General features: G+C 40.3%; 1 protein-coding gene across 1 annotated transcript; it reads right to left on the bottom strand.

The window, feature by feature from the left end:
* Positions 1 to 3,538: 3,538 nt before the first annotated feature.
* pggt1b (protein geranylgeranyltransferase type I, beta subunit) lies at positions 3,539 to 26,294 on the bottom strand. Its single transcript, XM_012857132.3, has 9 exons — positions 26,128 to 26,294; positions 25,658 to 25,776; positions 22,342 to 22,406; positions 21,263 to 21,414; positions 18,434 to 18,566; positions 16,587 to 16,632; positions 12,536 to 12,720; positions 10,946 to 11,054; positions 3,539 to 7,575 (listed from the first exon to the last, which is right to left on the bottom strand). Exons 1-9 carry the CDS (start codon positions 26,253 to 26,255, stop codon positions 7,394 to 7,396), a joined length of 1,119 nt encoding a protein of 372 aa, XP_012712586.2. The 5' UTR covers positions 26,256 to 26,294; the 3' UTR covers positions 3,539 to 7,393.
* Between the last annotated feature and the right edge of the window lie 241 nt (positions 26,295 to 26,535).

Raw genomic sequence — 26,535 nt, 5'->3', positions numbered from 1 at the left:
GCCTTACTGAAGTTTTGAGATTCGCCGGTAAAATATGTTGGAGCAAATTCACTTATAGTAGTTTTGTTTTTGGAGTATCCGTCCAATCAGCTATCCTTCATTCTGGTTCCATAAGACCATAAGGCGAGTTTGGGCTTCAGGAATCATTTCTGGGTGCCAGGATGGGTTATTATTGGGGTCATTCTGGAGGTCCCTGCCCATGAGATTTATTAAGGCTCTTAGCTTTTTGGAGGATAATACACCATTACATCCAACCAACACCTCACAGCACGGCTTGCCAGCAAAGGGCTTAAAGATGAATATTGGGGGGAAAAGACAATCTAGAGATTGTTAAGGTTTAAAGAAAACAGAAACTCCGCTGTTTGCAAATTTATTAAACGCCGCTAACAGAAGTTTTCTCTCAATTTGGAGGGATTTCCATCTGGTTATAGAGTGTTAAACGCTGTAAAAGAATAACAACAAAAGAAAATCGAAATTTAATGTTTTTGGTTGCAACCCCAATGCGAGCTGCCATTCATCAATCATCTGCTGAACGAGAGACGATGCAGAAATGGGCATCTATGAAAATGTCTCTGCAGTCGAGCTGGAAAACATGCATTGATTCAACGATCAGCTCCGTACACTGCAAAAAGAGAACTAATAATAAGTACATTTTTCTTAAAATGAATGTATTTGCCCTTGATTTGAGCAGGTAAATAAAATTATTTGCCAATGGAATGAGCATTTTTACCCCTAAAATAAGATCATTATAAATACTGCACTTGTAATAAGATGATGGAGATGAAATGTTCCTGTTTTAAGTTCAAAAATCCTATTCCATTGGCAAATAGTCCTATTTATCTACTCAAATCAAGGAAAAATACTTTAATTTAAAGGAAAAAAATTCTTATATTTAGGTCTATATTTGCAGTGTATTCTCTCCCTTAAACACACTAAACATTTTCCTTTATCGTGGCCAAACATTAGTTGATATATTTTAATTAATATGCAGTGGAACAGAGAAAGTGGGTATGTGACCTTTAGCTACACAAAATGGCAAAAAAGAAGAAAATAAAATGTCCTGAAAAATCCAGGTGCATCAGCATTTATATCTGGTTCATTCATTCAGGAAAACTATGACCAGCGCAGAGGTGAGCTTCACGCCGAGTAAAAGTCATCACTCATGGTTAAATGTCTGTAATTCATTATTCTTGTTACAAATTTTATGGCAGTCCATGATGCGCTTTAACATACTGGTTCCAGCACGTAGGACAAGTGGAGATGACGCTTAACGGCCTCATAAAAACCCACATAAACCCGCGTGCTCTCTGCCCCGCTGAATAATTAATGCCATGCACTGATTGACATGTTTTACAGTGCAGAACGACTCAGGTTACATAACCAGAGGGAACGTTAGCTACACCTACGGATGATAATCATGTACGCACTCACGTCAGATTGATTAAAGCTGTAAATGTGCTGCGTTTGAATCCTTCTGGAGGGGAAACGGCTCTGGTCACACTGACAGATTGTTGTTTCATGACCTGAGAGTCTGGATTGGGTATCAGAGCCACGATTGTCTCGCATTACTGTGTCAGTCTGTTCAGTGCAGCTCCCAGGTGGGATGAGGCTCAGAGTGTGTGGTTCCATGTGAGATTCAGTAACACCCCCCCCCACACACACACACACACACACACACACTACCGCCACCAAAAAAAAAAAACATAGCATAAGAAGCTGATTTTAATTGGGTCTTACTCACTGACCTACTAAAGAGGAAAAACCACAACGCTCCATTTGGCAGAAAAATGAGAGGCAACTGAACCAAACAGGGAAAAAATGCAAACCAGTTGTCATCTCAGGGTTTAAAAATAGAAAAAAACAGAGGAGTCACTAGGCCGCATTTAGCTGTGCCTGTCATTCAGCTGCTGCGGGTAGACATTTTTAAATGCAGAGAAGTCGAGGTTTGTTCTGTTTATGCCTTTGGGTATTGTCAGATTTAGACACCGAGGTCTTGATTCAACACAGCAGGTTTAATGTTACTTTTTTGAGAAGCTGTATGTAGAAAATATCCGATTTCCTTTACAGTCTCCAAACGAATAGGTTTTTTCCCTCTCCTCCTGTTTTGACTTGTTTCCTTTCCATAAATGTCATCACGCTCCGTCCCTATTTTTAAAAAAAATGTATTACCTTTGTGTGTATCAACAGAGCTGTGTCGGCTGATGAAAAATATAAAGGTTGCGCATTTTACACGTGCGCTTCGTTTGTTGCAATCACCATCATGTTGCCATTTCATGGTTTTTAACCATTGTGCTTCGGTTTATTTCTACATGTAGTATTTTAAGTTAAGGAGATAACAAAAATCATAAAAATGTTGCTTAATTGCATGTTTTTGTATTTTATTTTAGAAGCTATTTCCACTGATGGATGTTGTGATTCCTGATTTAAGCAGATCAGGTCTTGGGAAATTCTACCGTTCAGGTACCCCGATATGCATGAGCAAACTCCTGATGCCAGATATTTAATGTGGTCATAGCCATTTTTTACATATTTACGGTAAACCATGAGTAGATTATAGAAAAATATGTTCAGTCGTTGTTTGGGAAATCATATAAATGGGCATATAAAGAGTCTCTTATGAATGCATGAGTTAAGACAAGGTTGGTATGGGACCTCCAGAACTGAAAGTCGGGTACCAAAGTACCAAAGTCGCAAAAGCATGAAACGCTTTCAATTTATTTTGATTTTAACCCAGTAGTGATACTTTCTCTATATCAACATTTTATTGATCAATTTAGATGTTCAAATAAGAGTCACTCATTTTCTAATTCAACACTATCAGGCCAAAAAGCTGTTTTTCAAGTGAACCTTAGAGGGTTGTCAGAAGCAGAGGTTAGGAAAACGCAAAACATGCCTAGTTCAGGTGTTTGGTCAACGCTTTGCTAAAAAGGTCTAAGTATTAATAATGACAGATTACCAGAATAATTAAATTTCAGGTGGTAGCCATGTCTAGTTTCATGTTGTAAAATGAAAGCACAGTCAAGTCTGCCCTACACTCACAGGCCTGACTGGCAGAGCGTTAATCAGAGAAGCGGCCATTGCAGCTCTGGAGGAGCTGTGGAGATCCACAGCTCAGGTGGGAGGACCAGCGATAATTTTGTCAGCTAAATGTTTTTTCACTCTCGTTGTTTCTCCCCCAAACGACGAGATAAAAAAACGAAATAAAAGCTAATAAATAAGAATTCACATAGAATGGCTTTTGTTGTTATCAAGTAAAGAAAACATGAAGACAAAATTAGGAGATAAGGTCCAATCAGATCTGGTTCTGGTCGTGTAGAAAGGTGAGACGAGTCGTAAAATTGGGCAGATTGACTCAATCCTTGCACATATCAACTTTATGGTTTTTGAAACTTTATCAAGAAGGTTGGGTAAAGTATTCTTCCACTTTGGTCCCGTCTCATAAAACCCCATCAAAACACCCTGAAGTTTGACGTTTGCAGCGGGACGGGTGAAATTTGCTAGGCACCTTTTGACAACACGACAGCAACGTACACACTCGTTGAAGTTAGTACACCTTTTATTTATCATAAATACAACTTTCGTGCCAAGCGAGGATCAGTGTGTGCCCAAACTCATAAGCTGCACTATAAGAATACACATACCAGCACCTGCAGGTCCAGTTCGTCCGATGCAAAAAAAAACCTTCAGCTCGGTTGCCCCAGCACAAGTCACATATTTATAGACATTTACATCTATCTACACCGACATTTCTACCAAGCATAGAAAAAATAAACTCCATTACATTATTTTTTTTTTTTTGTTTACATGATTTATCATTACAATATGTATAGCAGTGCTTCGTGGGAAACGGCATGTGGCGTTTTGGCTGCGTCTCTTCGCTCAATATTTACTGCTTTCCGAAGCACGAAGCACCTTTGGACTGCTGTTGAACCGAGGGCCTCGTCTGCAGCGTAATATGAGCTAAAATAAGAATTCATCAGCACTGGTAACTGGAAACAATCCAACTTATAGCTGATCTAGACATGATAGATGTAAACAAAATAGATCTTTCTGCAGATCTGAATCTGACTCCAGGTTAAACTTTGCTCTTCGTTTTAAGGTTAACTTGAAATGGACTGCCTTTTTTCTTAATCAGAGGGATCCAAGCAAGACCTCAATTAGGCAAGAAGAGAAACAAAAGAAAGCAAAGCATTCGGAGAGCGGCGACTGAAAACCATCCATTAGGCACGGCAAAGAGGCGAGCAGGACAAAGTGGCTTCATCTATGTACACAGACAAATAAAAGCAGAACTGAACTATGTTGGTAGGGAAGCCAGAGGAAGGCTGATTGCTTACAGTGCATCAGTCGGCTTCCTGTGGATGTTTGACTAAAGAGAACAGATTTATAGCACAAAAAAGGTACAGAAAGAAATATTCAAGATCACTTTACAATATAAAAACACGCATTTTTCAGTCCGAGACTCAGTCCAGCATCTGCGACGTGTACAAAGAAAAAAAAAAAAAAAGTGAAAACTGTTTTCTGGTAACACAAACTCAACTTCTATAAATCGTATATATATCAAGAAAACGGTTACAGTATTTGAGAAATTGTTTTAGGATCGATGCGCAACAAAATAAAATGATAAGACAACAGTTAGAAAAACTATTGTTTTCACACCAAAGCCGAGTATTTGGTCCGGATTCAAAGAGCCGAACCCAGCCTCCGACAGCTTACTTTTAATAATAGATGGCTTGCATTATTTATTCATTGACTTCTCCTCGCATCATCTCCCACTTTTCTCCTCTCCCCCGACAGCTTCGAAGCAAAGCTAGCTTTTATATGACCTCCATGTGCAGTCACAGGCGTACCGCCGCGTCCTGGCAGCAGACGGGCAGCTGGGTCGCCGACACGCTTTGAAGGCATCTCCTCCTCACGTGTCGACCCGGGGAGCAGGTGTTAGGCTCAGACTGTGGCCTCATTAAAAATAAAAAATAAAAAAATAAAAGGTTTCACATCAGGCAGCGACATTTGTAAGCTGGAAATGTTTCTCTTGTTGCAAGATGAACAACTGATGCACAGGCAAGATGTGGAAAAGGCCAGGTTATGGTTTCAGTTTTGGGAGCTGAGCTCAAACGCACGTCACCTGCACAGAGGTTTGACTAAACTAAAAAAAAGAAAGGTCTGCAGACATTCATGCAGACAGATGTAAATGAGGTGAGTCCTGATGGTGATCAAATGTTAAGACTGGATCGTGTTGGATAAAGAATGAAAAACAGTTTTCTGCTTCCTGACATGAGGAGGTACAGTCATAGTCATTGTTCATTTTATCCGGCATCCTCTCTGGACTGGGAATAAACAGCGCAGTTCAAAGGAACACGTTTCCTCTGGTTATGATGCCATTGTCTAACCTTTCTATCGATTTCCAGCTGGTTCCGACCTCGCGGGGATTGAGGAAGCAGGTGAAGGAGTCACTGGGAGCGCGCTTAACCTGCTATTCACGGGAAGGGGTTTCATGCTTTTCACGTCTTCAAGGGGGCAGATTTACAGCAATATCACTCCTTTTTTTGTTGCAGTGTGACTACAAACTTTAGTGAAGTGGAAGATAAATTACATCGTTCTCAAACTGGTTTTGCAAAGAAAAATCGGAACTATGAGACCGGTCAATAAAACACAGTGCTACCGATTGCCTTCACAAGTAAGCCGATTTAAAAAGGGAGTCAACCTAAACAGACAGGCCAGCATTAATCAGAGAAGCAACCAAGAGGTCCATTGTTACTCTGGAGGAGCTGCAGAGATCCACTGCTCAGGGAGGGGGGGATCTGTTGAGATGATAGGTGTTCGCTGAGCACGCCTCATACGTGGCTCTTAGAGAAGCAAGGCGGACGAAGTCAGGTTTGGATTTTGCCACAAGCCATGAAGGCGACAGGGGAAACATGGAAGAAAACGTAAAAATTTAAGTTCTACTGTGGTGGAAAACCAACAAAGCACGTCGTCCCGAAATACAGCTTCCCCACCTTGAAACACGGTGGCGGTAGCATCATTGTGTGTTTCCCAAAAAAAGTTAAAAAAAAACAAAGCAACTGGACTTGTTTTCCGTAGTTGAAGACGTTTCGCTTCCTCTCCAGGAAGTTTTCTCAATTCAAAAAGTCATCATTGTGTGGGAAGCCTCATCTTCATCAGGGATGCAGAAGCTAGTTGGGGTTGATGGGAAGATGGATGGAGCTAAAAGCAGAGCAATCATGGATGAAAAAAAAAAAAACTATTAGTGGCTGCAAAACTCAGACCGGGGCAGAGGTTTCCACTTTCTAGGATGAAGCGTACATCTGGAGGCGCAGTTAAACGTGTTAGACCAAAATTTCTTGATACAGCAGAATGGCCCAGTCAAAGTCTGGACCAAGATCCAACAGGGAACCTGCTCTCAGAGTTGAAAAATTCAAGAAAATTTCCAAAGACGGATAGTTAAAAAAAAAAAAAAAAAAAGGTTTTGGGTGTGCAACGCTGCTGGAGACGTACCACACAAGAGCTGCAGCGGTGAATAGCGGTGATGTACTGACTCAGGAGGCGCCGAATACAAACGTACACCCAACGTTTTGGATTTTTATTTCAAAAATAAAATACTGAAAACCTCTCACAGTTTCCCTTCTAGTGAAGAACTATGGGCCACTTAATACTGCTCTGTCAGACACAACACCAATAAAGAGGCTTTAAAGTCAACCTCTTCTAAAGCCTTTCTTTAAACAAGTCTAAATAATCAGCAGCCGATCCGTCTAGTGAGGTAGATCTAGTCTCATTTTAATAAATGAGAACGCTGCGATGAGAAGCTGAAGGGACTGAACCTGCGGAGATGGTCTCAGCTTTCAAACGGAGGAGCTAGAGGTCTTGACCCACTAAGACCTGATGCATCATGGGAGGACTCCAGTTCCCCCATGCTGTCTGTGTCCGTCGGGTCAAAAATGTTACAAGCGTACAGAAACGTTCAGGCGGGTCAGCAAAGCAGGAAGAAAAGCAAGAAAAGCACTGCATCTTTTTAAAAGTTCTTTTTAAAAGGCCATAAACTAAAGATGGAGGCATCGCATGTCTGTTCAAGTCTCCGGTGAATTAAACTTTCTGGCACATCATCACATCGTTAATTTTTCACAAACCGCACCGCATTACTTTATTGACAACTACTCGTATTTTTTAAAATAAAAATAAAAAGGCAGCAAAGAGGCGTGGCATGTATTGCTCGACAGGTGTAGTAGCTTTAGATGGACTTTAAAAAGAGGTCCTCAGCGTTTCATCTTCGCATTTCCGACCGGCTCAAACTTGCGGAGGAGCAGCCGACCGTATCTCTAAAGGCGCGGCAGAACGCCCCAGCAGCCGCCGCAGACCGGTGTCCGTTTCAGAGTCAGTGGCGGGAGTCGTCCCGTTCCTTTCAGAGCTGCCCGCCGCAGCTGCTGCTGCCGCCGGCGGCGTCGTCGTCCCTCCACGTCCGCTGCAGCTGCTGGAGGTGCTGAAAGGCTCTCTGGGTGATGTTAAGAGCTGGGTGGACCTTCCTCAGATCAGGCTCCCCGATCAGAGACAGGCCGCACAGCCCCAAGTAGGCATGGAGAGGGTCTGGGGAGGCGAAACCACAGAAAAACGAGGTCAGAGGGAAGGGAACGTGATTCAGAGTCCCAGCAGAGAGGGTAGTTCACTGAATGACTCGATCCGTAACCTAATTTAAAACATTCAGCTTTCCAGTTTGTTGTAATGCGTCTTTAAGTACACGTAAATAATGCACCACTGCCTGCCCCCCTCCCGTCGCCGCCTCTCTCCCCCGGGACGACGATAAAAGCTCTACAGGCCGGTGAACGGAGCGCTAATTGAATTATAAAGAAAGGACTGACGATTGCACCGAGCCCAGCGCCATTAGCTTCACCCATCTGGACTGAAAAGTCGTGGCTGAGCAGATGAGAAACGCGGCCGTTAGGGCTGAACAATTAATCGCATTTTCAATATAATCGCGATTTAAAAAAATGCAATTTCCAAATCGCAGAGTCTGCAATTTTTGGCTATGTAACAATTAGGGAATTAGACACGTCCTTTAGGTGTCGGTAAAATGCTTAAAGTGGGTTTGCCTCCACATGGAAGGGAAGACAGTTGCAGCAGTGAGATAATCTAATTTTATTACCTGTTTTAGAGTTTATATAATCATACATAGCATTAAGTACTGGTCAATCAGTTTAATACATAGACGTTTGTTGGTTGCACTTTATGTTCAACAAGGATTGATGTCCAAATCAATTAAAAGCTGTTCTCTTGAATAATATTCTGATTAATAGAAACATTAAAAGTTCTTGTTTTAAATAGTCCTTGTTTACAAACATCTTTATTTAGAGGGCATTTTTGTTGCTTGTGGTTAATGCGGAGAAAAGTCAAAATTGCAATTTTGGTTGAAATATATTGTAGGCAGAACGCAATCATTTCTGCTCCAAGTTTAGATGCTGCGGGTCTTTTAGCAACTAATCCACATGGCGAGGAGACAAATTGATTTGTTGTTTGTATATATTTAAAAAGACATGATAAATCAAACTGGGGAAAAAAATAAAATAAAAAATCGCATTAAATTGCAATTTTAAGAAAATAAAAAATCGCAATTAGATTATTTTCCAAAATCGTTCAGCCCTAGCGGCCGTGTTTGATTAACAGGGACGTTGGCGGACCGTGTTCTACGTCTAGCAGCGTTGAGCCTTTCAGAGACGATCAGAGAGAGCCGGCCGCGTCCCGCAATGATCGGCTCGGACACAAGAGAGGCGAGTGCTGGGAAACCCGCAGGAGGGAGCAGAGCCTCTGAATGTAACGAAGGGCAGCTTGTGTTACACCTCCATGGTCTCACTGGAGGCCACACCACCCTGGGGGCAGCTCAGAGACCTAACAACAGAAGCAGTGTAGTGGATATTCCTGAGTGTTGTCATATCATATTAGAAATGAAAACATTAAAAGGACGTCTAGTCTGTATCTGTGCATCTCTCCTCCTTGACGTCTTTATAGTCAGCCCTAGCTGTCATAATGACGTTTCAGCACCAGAGCAGAGCCAAGCTCAACGTTTACCTGCCGTCGACTCGTCCTCATTTTATTTAAACAACAAACTCTAGTGTACACTCCTAAAACTATATTTGTCTTCTTTATTAACCTTTGCTAGATCCGGCCTCCGGCGCTGCAGTGAACGGGGTTTGCCTTAGAGTTTATTTGACAGGATAGAAGTAAGACGATAAAAAAAAAAAACAGGCTGCAACCAATGTGTGAAAGCAGAACACTGAATTATTTCCCAGGTTTGGACCAGAGTTTTGACCTTTTTCTCTCCTTTACTTCTGGTTCAGATCAGTCTGATGGTCTGACTCAGAGAGGTCAACAGGAACAACAGCACAATTATACAACTTATACAACACAATAGTAATGTCCAGCACCAGATGGTGAGCGCGTCGGGTCAACTCTTGAGAAAAATAAGAGCTCTAAAGACAAAAGAAATTTTAGACCAAAAGGGACTTTAACCTGCCGGGTAAAAAGTTTTCACCACAGTTTGACTCACTTTAGGCTCAATGGCAATGTCTTTAGTTTTTGTTTAGATTGTTTTATGTCCTTTTGTTCAAAGTCAAATAATCGGTTCCAGAGGTTTTAAACTTTTCAAATTTTACTGTAAAAAGACACTTTGGACATACAGCTTTTATTATGCCTGTGCAAATTCTCACATGTACGCAGGGTTTTATTATCTGTGTGTTTCACAGAAATCATGAAACAAAAAGTTGAATGCAGCTTTCGATTGGACTTGGTACGGCTTTCCTCACATTACAGTCTAATCTGTAACAGCATCCACATACGGCCGATGCTCAGTTTGTCATCTACCCCCGGATCCAGTTTAAAACCAGAGGCAGAAAACCTGTGACAATGTGACATGTCTTCAGTTTGTGCGTTTATCTTTGGATTCTTTGTCAAATGAAGTTTTAAAAAGAGGCAAAAACGAACACAACCAATCTCAATTAAAAAGAAACGATTGTAAAAAGACTCTTTGTTTTGCAAAATTAAGATTTGTAGCTTCTGGATTTTGGAGTAAGGAATAAAAATCTGGAAACTCAAACATTTACTTGATTTGCTTTCTTCACACGCGTTCGTCTTTTCAGATGAATCTCTACAAGTTGGTGTTTTAGATAAGAGACGAATCGTCTTCAAGAAAACACGGATGTCTGGACGGCTGAGAGTCGACACCAGCCTCTGTACGCGTTATTTTAAGAGCTTTGAACCAAATGTTTAGTGATCTTTGGCCGTCTAATCCCATGTTTTTTTTTTTTATTTAGGCTCAGACTCTCCATCTAACAGCAGAAAACCCCACCAGGAAAAAAAACAAGCTGGAATCATATTGATCCAAAGCGACTTGTTTTGTCCCACATCAGTCCTCCTTTGTCACGTCGGTCCTTTCTGAACCCTGTCCTGTCTGTCTTTTTCCGGTAACACGAGGAGCACCGTCTCCTGTATCCTCAGGCTACCTATAAACAATCGCCTCATCAAATACCCGGTACGAGGGGCCGGCGAGAACACGCGCACACAGACTACTGGCGTTTAGGGTTACAGGAGATTTTCCTTTTCCCGCCCACGGATCAAAAGTCAAAGCGGCCACCGCAGCTCCACCCTGTTTCACTGCACCTGCTGAGGAAGAGGCACAAGCTGTCCTGCTGAAAGGGAGGAAGACAAATGAACTGAAACTGCTTAGATCCACAAGCCTTTTTTGTCCCTAACGTGAGATCTTTAAAAGCTAAAGAAGAAAGAATAGGAAGCACAGTCATTAAACTTTAAACATGCCATTCAGCCCCTGTTGTCTTTTCCCCTCCTGTGGCTGTTACTGCCCTGTAAAACACCAGGGATGCAACCAATAAAAAAAAAAAAAACAAAAACACCCACAGCAACAGAGTAATGAAGTCACAAGAGTCTATTGGTGGCGGTAAAAGTTTACCTGGGTGGCTGTCGGGCCACTTGGCGAAGCCGCCCACCAAACGATCCTGCGTGGACAGAATGAAGCTCCTGTTCTTCTCGAAGTTTGTGTACTGGAACACCTCCAGGAGCTGGAATGGGAGAAAAATGCTAAAAGCTCTTAAAGCTACAAATGCACCAGTCTGGGTTTTTTTTTCTGGTTGGTACTGATAGCCAGTCTTTTTTTGGGCACAAAATAAAAAAAAAATCTTCAGGACGATGGAAAATGTTCCACTGGTTCTTTTATCTTGAATCCAACAGAAAAAAAAAGGATTAAAATATTATCTCCGTTTAAGCATCAAAGCACACACACCCTTATTTTTGTTATATATTTTTTTTATAAACTCATAGAGTGGCATCAAATACTTGCTGACAGGATGTTTTTAGTTTTGTGTTCAACAAAAAAGGAGGGGGAAAAACACGATTTTCCTGCTCCAAAGGAACCTCAAACTGGTTGTTTCTATAAGTTTAGTTCCAGAAATAATTGTTTTAAGAGAATAAAATAAAGCTGACTTTGATTAATGTTATAACAGCGGTGTACCGGTGTAGTAGAAAAAAAAGGACATTTAAATAGATGTTTAAGGGTAAGTTTGAGTGCATCTTTGGCTGCTCTAGATAATATAAGCAGATTTTTATATATATATATATATATATATATATATATATATATATATATATATATATATATATATATATATATATATATATATATATATATATATATATATATATATATATTAGGGTTGGGCGATAAATCGATTTAATCGATTAATTCGAATTTACAATTCTTTAAGATTTCATTTTTGAAAAATCTGGATTTTGTTTTGCCAATACACTCATTGGGTTTCCATGAAGAGAACAGCATGTGATGCTGAATATATGTTTAGGCAAATGTATTGTCAAAATATTGTCAAGTAGAAACTTTTTTTTACCATAATGAGGTCCTTCATTTACTTATTTACTTTTTTTTTTAACTTAGTTTGAAGTTCACAAGTGCAGAGAAGCCTGTTCTTAGCTCAATGTGTAATACCACTAGCAGAAAATGTTTTGTTATATTTTCATTGTTTACAATGGCGCGGCTACCATCTTGTTTTACATGTTTCACAGCTTGTTTTTAGTTGCACTTTGAATTCAGGTCAACTCCCTGACGAAATGCTTGACATAAAAGCAAGGTTTTAAAATAATTTCTTTAATTTCTTTTTATGAAACAAAAAGGAGGAAAAAAATTGATTAATCGGATTTGGTATGATAAAATCTGAGATTTATTTTTTAATCCATATCGCCCAGCCCTAATATATATATATATATATATATATATATATATATATATATATATATATATATATATATATATATATATATATATATATATATATATATATATATATATATAATAAACTATACTCAAGTATTTATCCATCCCTCCATCCATTTTCTTACTCGCTTTATCCCTCATGGGGCCGCGAGGGGTTACTCAAGTATTTAAATGAATAAAAAAGAAAAAACACTTCAACTGGGCCCAACTTGTTGGTGCATGCACGAGAAGGGGAGCATGAAGACCTTCCAGTGTTACCTCCAGTGTGGCTCCCACCCAGAAGGAGTAGCACGTATCCACGGGTTTGTTGGGACGTCCGTGGAAACCGCTCTGCTGCCTCATGATGCACCAGCGGCGGATGCGGTTCAGCTCCCGTTGGGTCAGAGCCTCCTCTAGCCGACCCATCAGGCACAGCGAGGCTATGGCACAGAAAGTCCAGCCACCTGGGCACACAGGTCGTCCGAGTTAACACGGAGCTGCAGTCTGGGGTGTACGGCTATGCATTATGGGTAGTAAGGCTTCAGTCTGTTTCCAGTTGGGAATAATTAGACAAAACACAACTTTAATTGTGTCCTAACAGCAAGATCTGGGTAAAAAGGTTTAGATTTAGTGTGGATTTTATGTGTCAGGGTGAAACATGGAATAAAAAGAAAATTATATAATTATATGAACAACTATATAAACAAAACAGTTGGGTCGTCTTGTACTTAAAGCAGATCATAGAAATGCTTCTTTAAAAGTGATTTAAAATCAAAGTTTGTTTAGAATAAATGTTAGGAGGCACGCTATTCCAGAGTCTAGGAACTGCCACAGCAGGTCATTAGATATTATCTGGGGATTATTTTAAGTTTCATGGACACATAAACAGAAAAGTAGAAGAGAAAGAGAGGAAGAGAAAAAGATGAAACAAAATGCTAAAAGGGGGAAAAATAACTTTCATTTAAAGGGACAGTATTTAACTGATTTGGCAAAAATCAAGTATTGCTTTCAAAAACACATATTCTGCCAAAGCCTAAACATATTTGCATCAAAACAAAACCGTTCTCACAGCTTAGAATGAGTCGTTTATAAAAACATATAAACCCACTGAGAGACGTCATGTTGCGTCGCTATACTTGATGACGGTAGCTGAAAGGGGACAAACTTGTTAGCATTAAACGTTTTAACTCTATATGAAGACGTGCTGTCGGTGGAGGAGCATTAAACAAGCAAAGACAACAGTAGATCATTATATTTGCCGTTTTCTGTTAAAATGCAGGACCATCCATACGCTTTGTCCAGCGAGAGGGAAGAGAAAGTAACCAAGAAAAGAAAAAGAAGTAACAACCGGGAGAAAACTAGAGTCCACATCACTGTAGGTATTACCGGGTGGAGCTAATTCACGAGGGAGCAGGGCTTCAAAACGGATGCAGAGGTTGCCGGCTTTCTGCTGGAGAGGTTAGTTAATTCAATATAACATTTTGGTGTAATGTTAGAAACAGAGCGGTGTAGCCCAGCAGCTACTCTGTCCTCCCGGCACAGACGGCCATTTTGTTTGTTTGCTAACGCAGGACGATCTCCGTTGCAACAGTCATCAGTTGCTCTTAGTCACACCAGGCAACCGGACGCTTCTGTCAGCCGTATTTTCTCAGATATTTTCCACCCGTTTCCTCATTTATTGCTGACACTTGAACTCGAGCAGGACGTTGACATCGTCACATTTATGACCCTCCGCGGCTTCTGTAGTACTTATTACACCCTTAATGGCGAGGCACCACAGTGCTCTTCTCGGTAGTTTCTAATTAATTTAGCGCACCACTAGATGAAGGTAAATCTAACACACAGGGGGCTTTAAATGGGGTCAAAACTCTCCACACAGGCTTTCATATCCATACGACTAAACGGAGCAAACGGCACCTCAACTGCACAGCTTCTGTAGCCGTCAACAAGGTTCTAGTGTGATTTTGGATGTGGGATTAATCGTTTGGGCAGAACTCATTTAAAAACTGGTTGATTTAGGGAAGCCGGGGCTGATTAAGGATTCATGTTGATATTGGCATTCTAGCAGTTTCAATCTCATGGAAAGCTTGAGCTTTGAGTTGGTCCTAAATATCTGTAACGAAGACGATATGGACCCTCTTCTAGGTAGGGCTGGGCGATAAATCGATTTAATCGATTAATTCGAATTTACAATTCCTTAAGATTTCTGGATTTTATTTTGCCAATACACTCATTGGGTTTCCATGAAGAGAACAGCATGTGATGCTGAATATATGTTTAGGCAAATGTATTGTCAAAATATTGTTAAGTGGAAACTTTTTTTTACCATAATACGAGGTACTTCATTTACTTTTTTTTTTTTTAACTTAGTTTGATGTTCACAAGTGCAGTGAAGCCTGTTCTTAGCTCAATGTGTAATACCACTAGCAGCAAATGTTTTGTTATATTTTCATTGTTTATAATGGCATGGCTGCCATCTTGTTTTGCATGTTTCACAGCTTGTTTTTAGTTGCACCTTGAATTCAGGTCAACTCCCTGACGAAATACTTGACATAAAAAGCAAGGTTTTAAAATAATTTCTTTAATTTCTTTTTATGAAACAAAAATGAGGAAAAAAATCAATTAATCGGATTTGGTATGATAAAATCGTAGATTTATTTTTTAATCCATATCGCCCAGCCCTACTTCTAGGCGTTAGCAAAGGTGACCTGACATCGGAGTAACTTGTGCTCTTGGAAACCAGCAGCTAAGCTTCCCCCTTATATTGGTTGTGGAAATGGTGTGTTTGCGTGTTTGCGTCTTGGAGAGGCCCCAAAGGTTGGTAGTTTAAAACCCAGTCCGTCACTCTGGCTCTCTGAGCAAGACCCTTGACCACAGATGGCTCCCCGGGCGCCACTCATTGTCAGCAGCACACTGCTCCCTGAGGAATGGGGTTAAACCCAGAGACAAATTTCCCCTCAGTGGGACCATAAAGGGAAATATTTATTAATTATTTATTTATATAGGAGGTTACAACAACGTATTCTATTTGATGGTAAAAAAGATGCGGAGGTTTGTCATTGCAATACACTGTTGCAGCTAGAAGCTAAACGCTACACTGCAAAAACGGATCTAAAAATAAGTAAAATGTTCTTAAAATTAGTGTTTTTGTCCTTGATTTGAGCAGATAAATAAGATTATCTGCCAATGGAACGAGTATTTTGACCCCTAAAATAAGATAATTAGACATCCTGCACTTAAAATAAGATGATGGAAATTAATTGTTTTTATTATAAGTGCAAAAATCTTATTCTATGGGCAGATCATCTTATTTACCTGCTCAAATCAAGGAAAAATACACTCATTTTAAGGACACTTTACTTATTTTAAGTTCCGTTTTTGCAGTGTAGGACTGACTACACGCGGCTTTGGCTCTGGATAGCTCGTTCAAACGTTTTTTTTTCTGGAGGCCGTTTCCTTTAGGCTGCATGAAACATCAATCACGGGAGTCCTAAATATACAGTACAGACAAAACATAGACAGAAAAAAAAAAAAATCCAGTCTCATGCCCAGGCCCATGAGGCTCTCTCTGTAATTCCAGGTTTTCACCTACATCACTGCACAATTAAAAACAACAAAAACGTGCGCATTCAAAGCGGCGGTGGGAGGTCTTGGCGCGGAACAAGCACGCACACCTCAGGGGTAGACGAGTTAATGGGCCTCGACTAAGCATCTCTGCCGATTTATAGACCGGTCCTGAAAGAGGCGGCGGGCTCGGCTGACGGAGCGGCGTCTCGCTGCGGTCTTTGGATCGCGGAGAGTTGATGTTGCAGCACAAAGGAAATCCCTACGAGCCGACTAAACCTGCCCCATGGAGCAGCTGTAATTTGATAAATGTCTGTTTTAAGAGCGCATCGCAGGGTTGGCGGGGAATTCATCTTCTCTACACAAACAAGGACATGTTGATTTTTCTGTCTAACTGCTGCTTTTGTTGTGCGGCGCGAAAGCTTCAGTAGAAGAAAGGGAGGCTGTGAGTTTGAGGAGGTAACGACGTGCTGCATCCCCGGTGACCGATCTGGAGTTAATCCTTTAAAAGCCGTTCCTCCCATCAGCCTCTTTCCTGCCTTCTACGAGCAGAACCCCAACGACCGTTTGTTTTCATCTGTACGGATTCATTTGAATTATCCCAAAAAAAAAAAACATCTGAAATAAATCCAAACATTTATTTCCATTAAAATGATCAGATCTGTTCTGAATTCACATTTATAGCCACAGAGTGAGTTCCTCCTTTGACTTCTTTAAGCCAAACATGACTCGACATTTCTAATGTCTGTAACACAGCCGCACTCACCGTGAGACTCTCTCCCGGCTCCTTGGCCAAATGCATTGTCGTACGACTGCGGAGAAAGGGAGACACGTTTAGTCATGTTATTTTATCAACAATATTTTCATTAACACAGTTGAAAAAAAAAATGCTGATGTGCACACAAATCGGAGCTTCTGAAGAGGAAGAACACGGCATACGTGTTGGGATCCGCACCACAACACCGTTAAAAGAGACAATGTGGCTAAAACTGTGAGGTACTGTTTTTAAAGAAAAAGACCAGCTGGAACCGGTTTCCAGGTCATCTTTAAGATGATTTCAGGACGACTTGGACAAGAGCGTTGAGATATTAGTTTTAAATTCAACAGAAAAAATGAATAAATTTTTCCCATTTATGCGTCTAAGCACAGGTCCCTGGGCTCTAGCTGATTTTTATTAAACTCTAAAAAAGATGATCAGTCTGGCATACTGCCAGTCCATGAGCTGATAACGATAGAAGCTCTTAGCTTTGATGCATTTAAAAAAAAAAAAACAGGAGAAGCATTCAGATGTTTCTGTATTTGAGCTTCAGATCAGAGAAGATCTGATCGTAAATCTTGATTCCTGGCCGACTGATTGGTACATCCCTGACAGAAATCAATCATTACAGAGCGCTACAGACTTCAGACACGTGGGCCTGTAATCCACAGCATTCCTCCGGTTTCTCCTAGTTTACGGCCAGACCCCCCCCCCCCCCCCCGGAAACTTAGCATAGTTTCAGAAAAAAACAAAAACAAAACAAAGTGCAGCTTTTCAGAAGATGCATCACAGACTGCCACTTCCTCATCCTAGAGTTTATTGTTGCTTAATAAAAATTACACAATCTTTAAGAAATAGTTTATTTTTAGATTTATCTCCACATGTTTTCATTTCACACAATCAACATATAATCTGGGATATGTTTATCCGTCTTTTATTAAATTACTGCGGTGCCAGTACCCATTATCAGTTTAAACCAGCCTTTTGATCAATCAGAGGATGAACAACGACCAGCGGTGAAGCACCAACAGCCTCGGTGAGTTTATTTCTACGTCACAAACCTGGACCAGCCTCTCGGCAGCTTTAGAGGAACCCTGGCCACCCTGAAACATTTGGTCACAGTTCGGTTTCAAATGAAACACACAAGCTGAACAATAAAGTGGAAGTCACCTGAGAAAAAAACAGACCATTTCTAGCCTCTTCCTGTTCTGATTCGACTAAAGCAAAAAAAAAAAAAAAAAAAGAGCTGCTAGATTTATTTGTCTCTACATCTAATGCAGCACACACTGCTGTTTGGCTCCACCGCAACAAGGGTCTGGTTCACAACTGAAATGATTCTTTATAAACCAAGCCGAAACTTATTTACCGACCTTTGGCGTACGTCTTTGTGTGAAAGGGAGAACACACCCAAGAAACAATACACAGTCTGAAATATTAAACTCCAAATATGCTGAAGTTTCTCAGGGGACCTGCTCAGCTCAGAAGAAAGACGAAACCCGAGCTTTGATGTGTTTAAAGCCCAGAGACGCAAAGATGAACAGAGGATAAAGTTTTAAAAGTTAGGACTTTGCTTTTACTGCTTTTTAAGTGATGCAGTAAAAAAAAAAAAAAACGCAAAGCTTCAAGACCATGATGCATTGCTCAGTCCTCTCCATTTATTATAAAAATGGACTGTTTATTTTCTTTTATCTTCATTTCAAATGTTGCAGAAAGAGTCTGACTGGTGGTTTTCCGCTGAGGGAGCAAGCCCATCAGGTTTGTCTTGTGATATTTGCTTACATGAGGAGGATCAGAGGTCCTTCCCACCTTATTTACCCTGTACACACACACACACACACACACACACACACACTCACCAGACTTCCCCGGATGTAGTCGATGGCTCTCTGGATGTCCATGCCCGACCAGTCATCCAGCATGTAACAGATACTAGCGGCGCAGTAGATAAACCGGATGTCGTTCTCACTTCCCTCTGGGACGGCATAGAAACTGAAAGCCAGGCACACCAAATAAAAAAAAAAAAAAATCAAACAAAAGCAGAACTCCAAAAATAGCTGTCTGGGTGCAGGACCCACATCAAAAAAACATTCAAAATAAAGAAACTAAAATAAAAAAAGTTAACTCAGGTTAGTTTTATGCCTTCAGATTGATGCTCTGGATCTTTCTGAGGTGTCCAGGTCTTTGTTGGCTTCCTCCATCACTTACGCCAAGGTTAAACACATTAAAGCTCTATTTTTATTTCCTAATATCTAATCATCAAATCATTCTGTCCTAACCTGTCATCTAAATGTTTTAATCTTATTTTAACCTACAGAAAATAGTCTAATCATCCCGACAAAATGGGTTCTAAATGCAACTTTCACTGTTTTCTCTCTTAATGCATTGCAGAAGTCACGCTGAAGATTACCCAGAATCCCTTTTGTATCTCATAACAGTTAACATTTTATGACAACGCTTTCTATCAACTAGAATTTTTCAGCAACGCCACATTTGATTAACTAGATAATGACGACAATACAAAATTGTTTTAGACCGACACATCCCTAAAAAACAAAAGAGCACAAAAGACAAAACCAAACAGCGCGTTCCCTCTCTGGGAAGACGGCACATATTACTTTTAAGTAGACATGAACCTCATCATCAGTACAATTCAGAGACCCAAAATAGACGAGCTGAAAATATGGTGAAAATAATTATCAAGCCAATAATATCAAAGACAAGTTTTATTTTTATTTTTTTCAGGAATTGATTAATCGTCAACAGACGTTTATAGCTACGTTACCTCAATGCAGTGAAGCTGTTGCTCTGATGATTACCCAGAATCCCTTGCTACTAGGGCTGGGCCATAAATCTATTTAATTGATTCATTTGAATTTACAATTTTTTAAGATTTAATTTTTGCAAAATCTGGATTATATTTTGTCAATGAACTCACTGGGCTTCCATGTAAAGCTGACTATAACTTTAGGAAAACGTATTTTCAAAATGTTGTAAAGAGGAAACTTTTTTTTTTACTATAATACCAGGCAATGGAATTTACTCATTTACTTATTCTGCTTAAATGTGACGTGAAGCCTGTTGAAGCTCAATGTGTAAAATCACTAGCAGCAAACATTTTGTTATAGTTTCAGTGTTTACAACGACAGGGCCGCCATCTTGTTTCACAGCTTGTATTTGGTTGCACTTTGAATTCAGGTCAACTCCCAGACGAAAGGCTTGAACTAAAAGTTTTAATAACTCATCTCTTTAATTTCCTTTTATGAAATGAAAAGGAGGGAAAAAGAATTGATTAATCAGATTTGGTGTAATAAAATCAGAGATTTTATTTTTAAGCCATATCGCCCAGCCCTCCTTGCTGATCCTGCCACTGACTGGAGGTATAGCAGACCAAACAGCAGGTGCTGTTGTCACATTTAGCAGGATTTGACTAGAAAGTAGCACGTTTTTAATCCCTAATTCTCAAATTACGTTTTTTTCTTCCAGCGAACATATAATTTACCAAAAATCAGATTTTGCTTTAAAATATTACGAGCTTGCTGCAGCAGGACACGTAGCAGAGAGCAACCACTTCCCCAGTGTTAATGCTGCACATCTTCCCAGGCTATGTTTAATGCAAACAACTAAACATTAAATTTGGTCCAATTAATGACGAGCAATCTTGTATTCCAGCTAACCGCGGTGAGAGGAGCCGTAATGGACGGCGACATGTCGAGAACTCGGAACCGAATCTAGATTTGCCATTTTACGAGTGTGCCACTCACAATGTGGAACGTTTGGATCAATAAGGAGACCGATGGGAAAAATGTGAGGATTGGGGGGAAAAAAAATCGGTTAATTTCAGAGCTTCCTGTTTAGTGCACTGCAAGAAGTAAGTCGAATTTTCTTGAAATTAATGTATTTTCCCTTGATTTAAGCAACTAAATTAGACTATTTGCAAATGGAATAAGATTCTTCCACCTAAAATAGGAACATTTCGTCTCTATCATCTTATTTCTAGTGCAGGATATCTAATTATCTTATTTTAGGGGTAAAAATACTCACTCCATTGGCAAATAGTCTGATTTACCTGCTTAAATCAAGGAAAAATACCTTAATTTCAAGAAAACTTTACTTACTTTTTGTTCCCTTTTTGCAGTGTGATTCTGCTTGGGAGAGAAAAGGAGAGACGGACTGTCTGCAGTCTTGCTCCATTTATTGGTGGATATGACAGATTAATAGTTAGGTTACTTAGTTAATCTAGATTACGCTTTGGTATAAACTTGTGTGTCTCTGTGTTGCCCAGACAGGGACACCCAGCTGTGTGTGAACCTGACAACATCATAAAGTGAGGAGAAAGCAAGCCACGGGTTATGAGAAGTCCTGATGCCTACACGCATCCTCAGCTGCTCAGGAGGGCACATCTCATCACCAGCTGATCTTCCACTTTCTCACTCCGTGGCTGGGAAGGAACTCTCAGCACGATGGTTAAACATGCAGCTGCTCCAGAACGTTGTTCCAGAACACTATATTGTGTCCCAGATTCCCATATTTAGTTGCTTTTGACCCAGAGACGGCTCAGATGAACGCTGCAGTCGGACCGCGTTAAATCTGGGCTCCCACAGCCGCAGGTCCCTTTGAGTCAGAGTGAAAGTGCCGGCCTGAATAAGAGTGCAGGCGCAAGATTGTGTGCGAGCACGAGCGCTCACCTGCCGTCGTGGAGCTGCAGCACTTTGAGACCGGCCAGAACGGCCTCTTTGTTGACCCGGCTCAGGTCATCTCCAAGGATCAGGAGCGAGCACAGGCCCGTGTAGGTCATGGCCACGTGGCCGCTGTCGTACGGATGCAGCACGCCTGGGCCCTGAGGGGAAAACAGCAGGAAGGGAAATCAAAGCTGCAGCTAATGGCTGCAGAGGCAAACAACGGATTCTGGCCACAGCATTCACCGTAGGCGTAGAGGACCGAATTGTTAAGAATAATCTTTGAGGGAGAAAGAAGCAAAAAGCTCCTACTTTTTAATTTTTGACAATAGCCGGTATGGGACCTGGACAGCTTCTCAGTGAGAAACTAAACCTGAAGGTCCTGGAACTGATTTGTTCATGCAAAAACTATACAGTAATTAAAAAGGTGGAGAAACTGTGGACAACAATAATAATAACAATAAAAATATCACATTCATTCCTTATAATTTAAACTATTTCTAAAGATGTTGATATAAAAATGTCTTCAACAAATGCTTAGTTATATTAAAATATTGTGGTCGTTAATATATTTGCCTGAGTAAATTTTGGTAAGTTTGAGTGAATTGGCTTTTATTGGATGTCATCTTACCTTAATTAGCAGATATAGGTTATTAGCATCAAAGTGATAACAAATCTGAGAACTAAAGTATCCATATAAAGTGATTTTTTTATTTTCATTTTATTATATGAATAAAATAAAATTTTTAGAACTTCTTTTATATTAAACCCCTCTTTCAGTGGATACTTGTGTTGGCTTGCCACTCTCAATATGGCCGACGCTCTGTCGTGTTGTTTCTACTGAACAATGTAGCCAATGAAGGATCTACTGGAAATGGATTTCCTGAGATATATATATATATATATATATATATATATATATATATATATATATATATATATATATATATATATATATATATATATATATATATATATATATATATACACACAAAATTACGAATTACCATATTGCTTAATTTAAAAGCAAAAAGCCACAATGTTTCAAAGACAAATTTAGAAACAATTAAGAGCAATAAAAGCAATACCTTAGTACTGTAAGGAATTCCAAGATGCGATGATCCTCGAAACCCACAACGGCTCAGGTTGGATTCTGCAGGGGATATTTAAACGGAATAAATGGACATTTTTAGCATAATGTTCAAATACACTTCAAGAGGAAACGAGGGTTAGAAATCACTCCCCTGATTTACATTTTAAACAATTTTCTGTTTACACCGAGCTTTTGTAAGGTCCAAAAAATGTTCTCATTAATAAAATAAAAAGAGGTCTGCTGCCCCCTCCTGGCCATGACAGGAACACCAAGCTGCGTCCAAAGGACGACCGCCCAACATGACAGCAGCCTTTACATGTTCTGTTTGAAGACCTAAAGGAGTAAGGACTGATACTTCCTTGAGTCAATCATCAGCCTTACAATAGCTGACATTACTCGACATTATATGACATCAAGTAAAAAAAAAAAAAGAGCTCTCCAAAAACTGTACCGCCACCAAAATTAAACATTTTACCTTCTGACAAATTACGGATAAACTGATTTGTTGATCAACTGTGAATGTGAAGATGAGTCAAACCTGCACCTTACGGGAGATCAACTCCCCTCTGGACCACAGCGACCTCGGAAAGTCTCAACAGCGTGGTAAAGACGGTATTATCACACTAATGACTCATTAGGACACAGCTATTGTCCCCCAACTTGTCTTTCTCTCCCCCCCCTCTTTCAAAACTAATGACAAGAAAGCTGCCAGACTCCCAACATATGGCCGCAGCAAAACACCGAGTCCCATCAAGCACGACTATCCCTCCATCATCTCCGTTGATCTCCCCAATAATTAATGAAATGTGCATCTTAACAGATGGCACCGAGTAGCTTGTTAGACACGAAGATATATAAATAAATAACACATCAATCCCAAAACAAGTCATTAAAAGCCTGCGAGTCTAACTTTTCTTTGATGAACAGCTGCAGGGATGGACTGGGTGATGCGCAGACAACTGGAGGCCAATCGCTGGTTTGAAATCCACAAAGTGGGGAAAGAAACGCATGACGGGCTTTTAAAGTTTGGATGACATCACCGCGGGAAACGGTTGGAAACGAGCCGACGACGACGACTCGCGGTGGAATCTACAGCGATCAGCTCTAATCGACTAATCTAATCTCACTTTATTTTTAAAAGCATCAAAAATGAAGAAGTAAGACTATTTTCTGACAGTAAACGCATCAACCAAACAGCATCTATGTAAATGCACTTTTTTTTTTGTTTATTAGGGATCGGATAACAGTTGGAGACATTTGTTTTGGTGCAGAAATACGTCGTAACTTTGTAATTAGTTCATTTTCTAATTGATTCGACGCTACCAAGTCGATCAGAGCGTCACGTTGTTTCCTTCTTTTATATTTTATAGTAAAAAAAAGAAAAAAAACACAACCGATCGAAATCTAAAATCGGCAGAGAGAATGGAAGAGCGATCGGTGCATTTATTTGATTTATTTATGTTATTTAACCAGGAAAAGTCTTGTTCAGATTAAATAAAGTCCCTTTTATAAGAGCGTCCTGGCATAAACAGGCAGCAGGGTTACATGTCAGTAAGAAAAAAATTCATCCACACACACACACACAAAATAAATAATTACAAACCAGTGCAAATATCAAACGTCAGAAGCAACAGATATTAGAATTTAATTCAAAATAACCAGTTAAAACAACCACATGTTAATGTGACAGCATCTCTGTCATTTAAAAGTCTTTTAAAGGATTCCAAGGAGACCAGCTCCCTCGGTTTTAAGTCATTTCTGTAGAAGGGTCCGTGTAGAAGGAGCAGCGAACTGAAAAACTTTCTTTCCCAGCTCAGATCGCGCCTTTGGAACTGACAACAAAAAAAAAATAGGTCGGTGGAACGAAGACAATGGGAACCAGTACATTTCTAAAAAAAAAACCACACGTTTGTAAGTAGCAAGGAAGATGACCAAGTAAACGTTTATAAATGAGTAAGTACAGATGCCGAAGCCTGCGGGATGCCAAAGAGGGCCGGCCAACACCAACATAAAGGACACAGCGATGTGTAAGAGTTTTGAGGCCAGGCTATAGTCTGACACACTCCCTCCAGCTGGTCCTGGCTCTGGAGTCTCCCTCCAACGGGAGACATGGTCGCAAAAACCTCCAAATGGGAGGCGCCATGAAGGCATGAACCGCCAGAAGCAACTTATCTGACTCCTGTCGGTGTGGAGGAGCAGAGGCTGTAGTCCAAACTACCTCTAGGGCCTCATCCACAAGGAAACACGACTAGGGGTATCCGCATGTGTTGTGAGCGTTGCGTAGTGCAGCTTGAAGACGGCTGTTCGTCGGGCTAACAACAGCTAGCGCTAGCTTAGTTGTCCGGGAGGCTTATGGTGGCGCTGATGCACGATCAAGAGTTTTACTGACCTTTCTATGTCGCTCTCAGATATCCGTGTTGTACCGTTTCTGTGTAGTACCGACCGTTACACTTAGGGCTGGACGATATGGGTAAAAGCATATCAATAAAACAGAAATTATATTGATCGATATCGATACGACAGCGGCCCTGGCCGTTTCATGCTTTTGCCTGATGAGATGCTTTTAGATAAACAACGCAAAAAAAACGCTGAATTCATACTCAAACCATAATTCAACCAACTGTATACCAAAACCACAGGTGTTTTAAGAAGAAAAAAAAAGTGTCCTCTTTGACCTGTTCAAAGGGGGCGGGGCATTCCTGGGTCTGCGTTTGTGATTGGTCGGGAGGAAGTAATGATTGTAGTTTAAACCAACATTATAGGCTTAGAATGCAAAAGGAAGGAAAACTGTTCTTCAATTGAAGTTTTTATTGATACTTTTTTCCCCCATCGCACCACACATCTTATCGATCGATATATATTGCTAGGGAATTATCGTCCGACATTAGTCACACTCCTTAAAAACTAGCGTTAATTCAGCGCAGTTTTGACGACTTTAAGCGTAACGGCCCGTTCGCTGGCGAGAACCCTGTAGGACAAAGCTCTGATTCAGAGATTACTTATAATTACTTTATGAAAAGAAAAACATATTGAGATAAATATCGGATATCGGCATTCAGCCTAACAAATATCGTGATATTATTATTATTGGTCCATATCGCCCAGCCCTAGTCACCAGCAAATCAAGAACTTTTATGACTATCAGGAATGGCAACGCATCATTCTCCACATTATCAACTCTATTACATAGATACGATGGCAAAAAAAATGAAAAATACACTTCATCCATTTCATTTCAGAAGCAGACTTTGTACCTCATTTAATTTCAAGGCAAGTGTGTGTAGAATAAAGTGAAAGTATGTGAGACTTACTGTCCTGTGTGGGTAAGACTTGTTGTGAGTAGATCCACTCAATCATCAGGTTCCTGTCAACCACATCCAGGGCATCCAGCACATCCAGACCAGACAGAGCAAAAAACATGATAGTTAACCTGGAAAGAAAACAGTTCATCTCATTTATAAACTCCTATCTGATGCAGGAAGCCTTTATCCTACTTCTAACAAAGCGGGTGTAAACCAAGCTACTGCTGATCAATGGGTGATAAACCTTGATTTTACACACAGTTTAGAAAGAAAGCAGCCATTACGTCACCCACAGAAGGCTGCTAAATAAGCGAATTATAGCCAGAAAACCCCTGGCTGAAGGTTCAATAAATAACAGGATAAGTTGGCTTTAATTAAACAACTGCTAATGAATCACAGCTAGCTCCTCTGCTGTCCACTTCCTCAACAAAAAAAGCCCAGAAAGCTCGGCCCTCCCGCCGGCCCTGCGGTGGACCCACCGGGTGGTTTCCAGCGAGGCGTACCGCTCAGGCAACACCTGCAGGGTCCTCTGGAAGAACCGGACATGTCGGTCCTTCAAAAAGTCTATCTGCTCAAAGTCTTCTAACTGGTTCTCCTCCTCCGCCATCTTTGTTTCCGCACCTATGGGGAATCTTTTCCGGTGCGTTTATTTTTCAAAATAAAAGCCACTGCCAGCGGTCGAAGTGAAGTTGTGTATATCTAGAAAACACATTTAATACATTATTTAAACATTTAAACAAGTGAAACAAATTATATAGATTGATTACAAATTATATATTATATACATACACAAAATTCTATATTACATACATACACAAAATAATACATACATATACATATATATATATATATATATATATATATATATATATATATATATATATATA

The sequence above is a fragment of the Fundulus heteroclitus genome, chromosome 12 (assembly GCF_011125445.2).
Source record: "Fundulus heteroclitus isolate FHET01 chromosome 12, MU-UCD_Fhet_4.1, whole genome shotgun sequence".
NCBI lineage: Eukaryota > Metazoa > Chordata > Actinopteri > Cyprinodontiformes > Fundulidae > Fundulus > Fundulus heteroclitus.
Note: the sequence above shows the minus strand (reverse complement) of the source record. Positions and strands in the feature narration are given on the sequence as shown.

What these genes read in the sequence shown, in the direction of transcription:
- pggt1b (XM_012857132.3), bottom strand. Translation starts at nt 26,255, where the DNA reads ATGGCGGAGGAGGAGAACCAGTTAGAAGACTTTGAGCAGATAGACTTT. An exon ending in GCCTCGCTGGAAACCACCCG is followed by an intron (nt 25,777 to 26,127) that starts GTGGGTCCACCG and finishes TTTTCTTTCCAG; the next exon opens with GTTAACTATCATGTTTTTTG. An exon ending in CTGCAGCTCCACGACGGCAG is followed by an intron (nt 18,567 to 21,262) that starts GTGAGCGCTCGT and finishes CCTGGCTTTCAG; the next exon opens with TTTCTATGCCGTCCCAGAGG.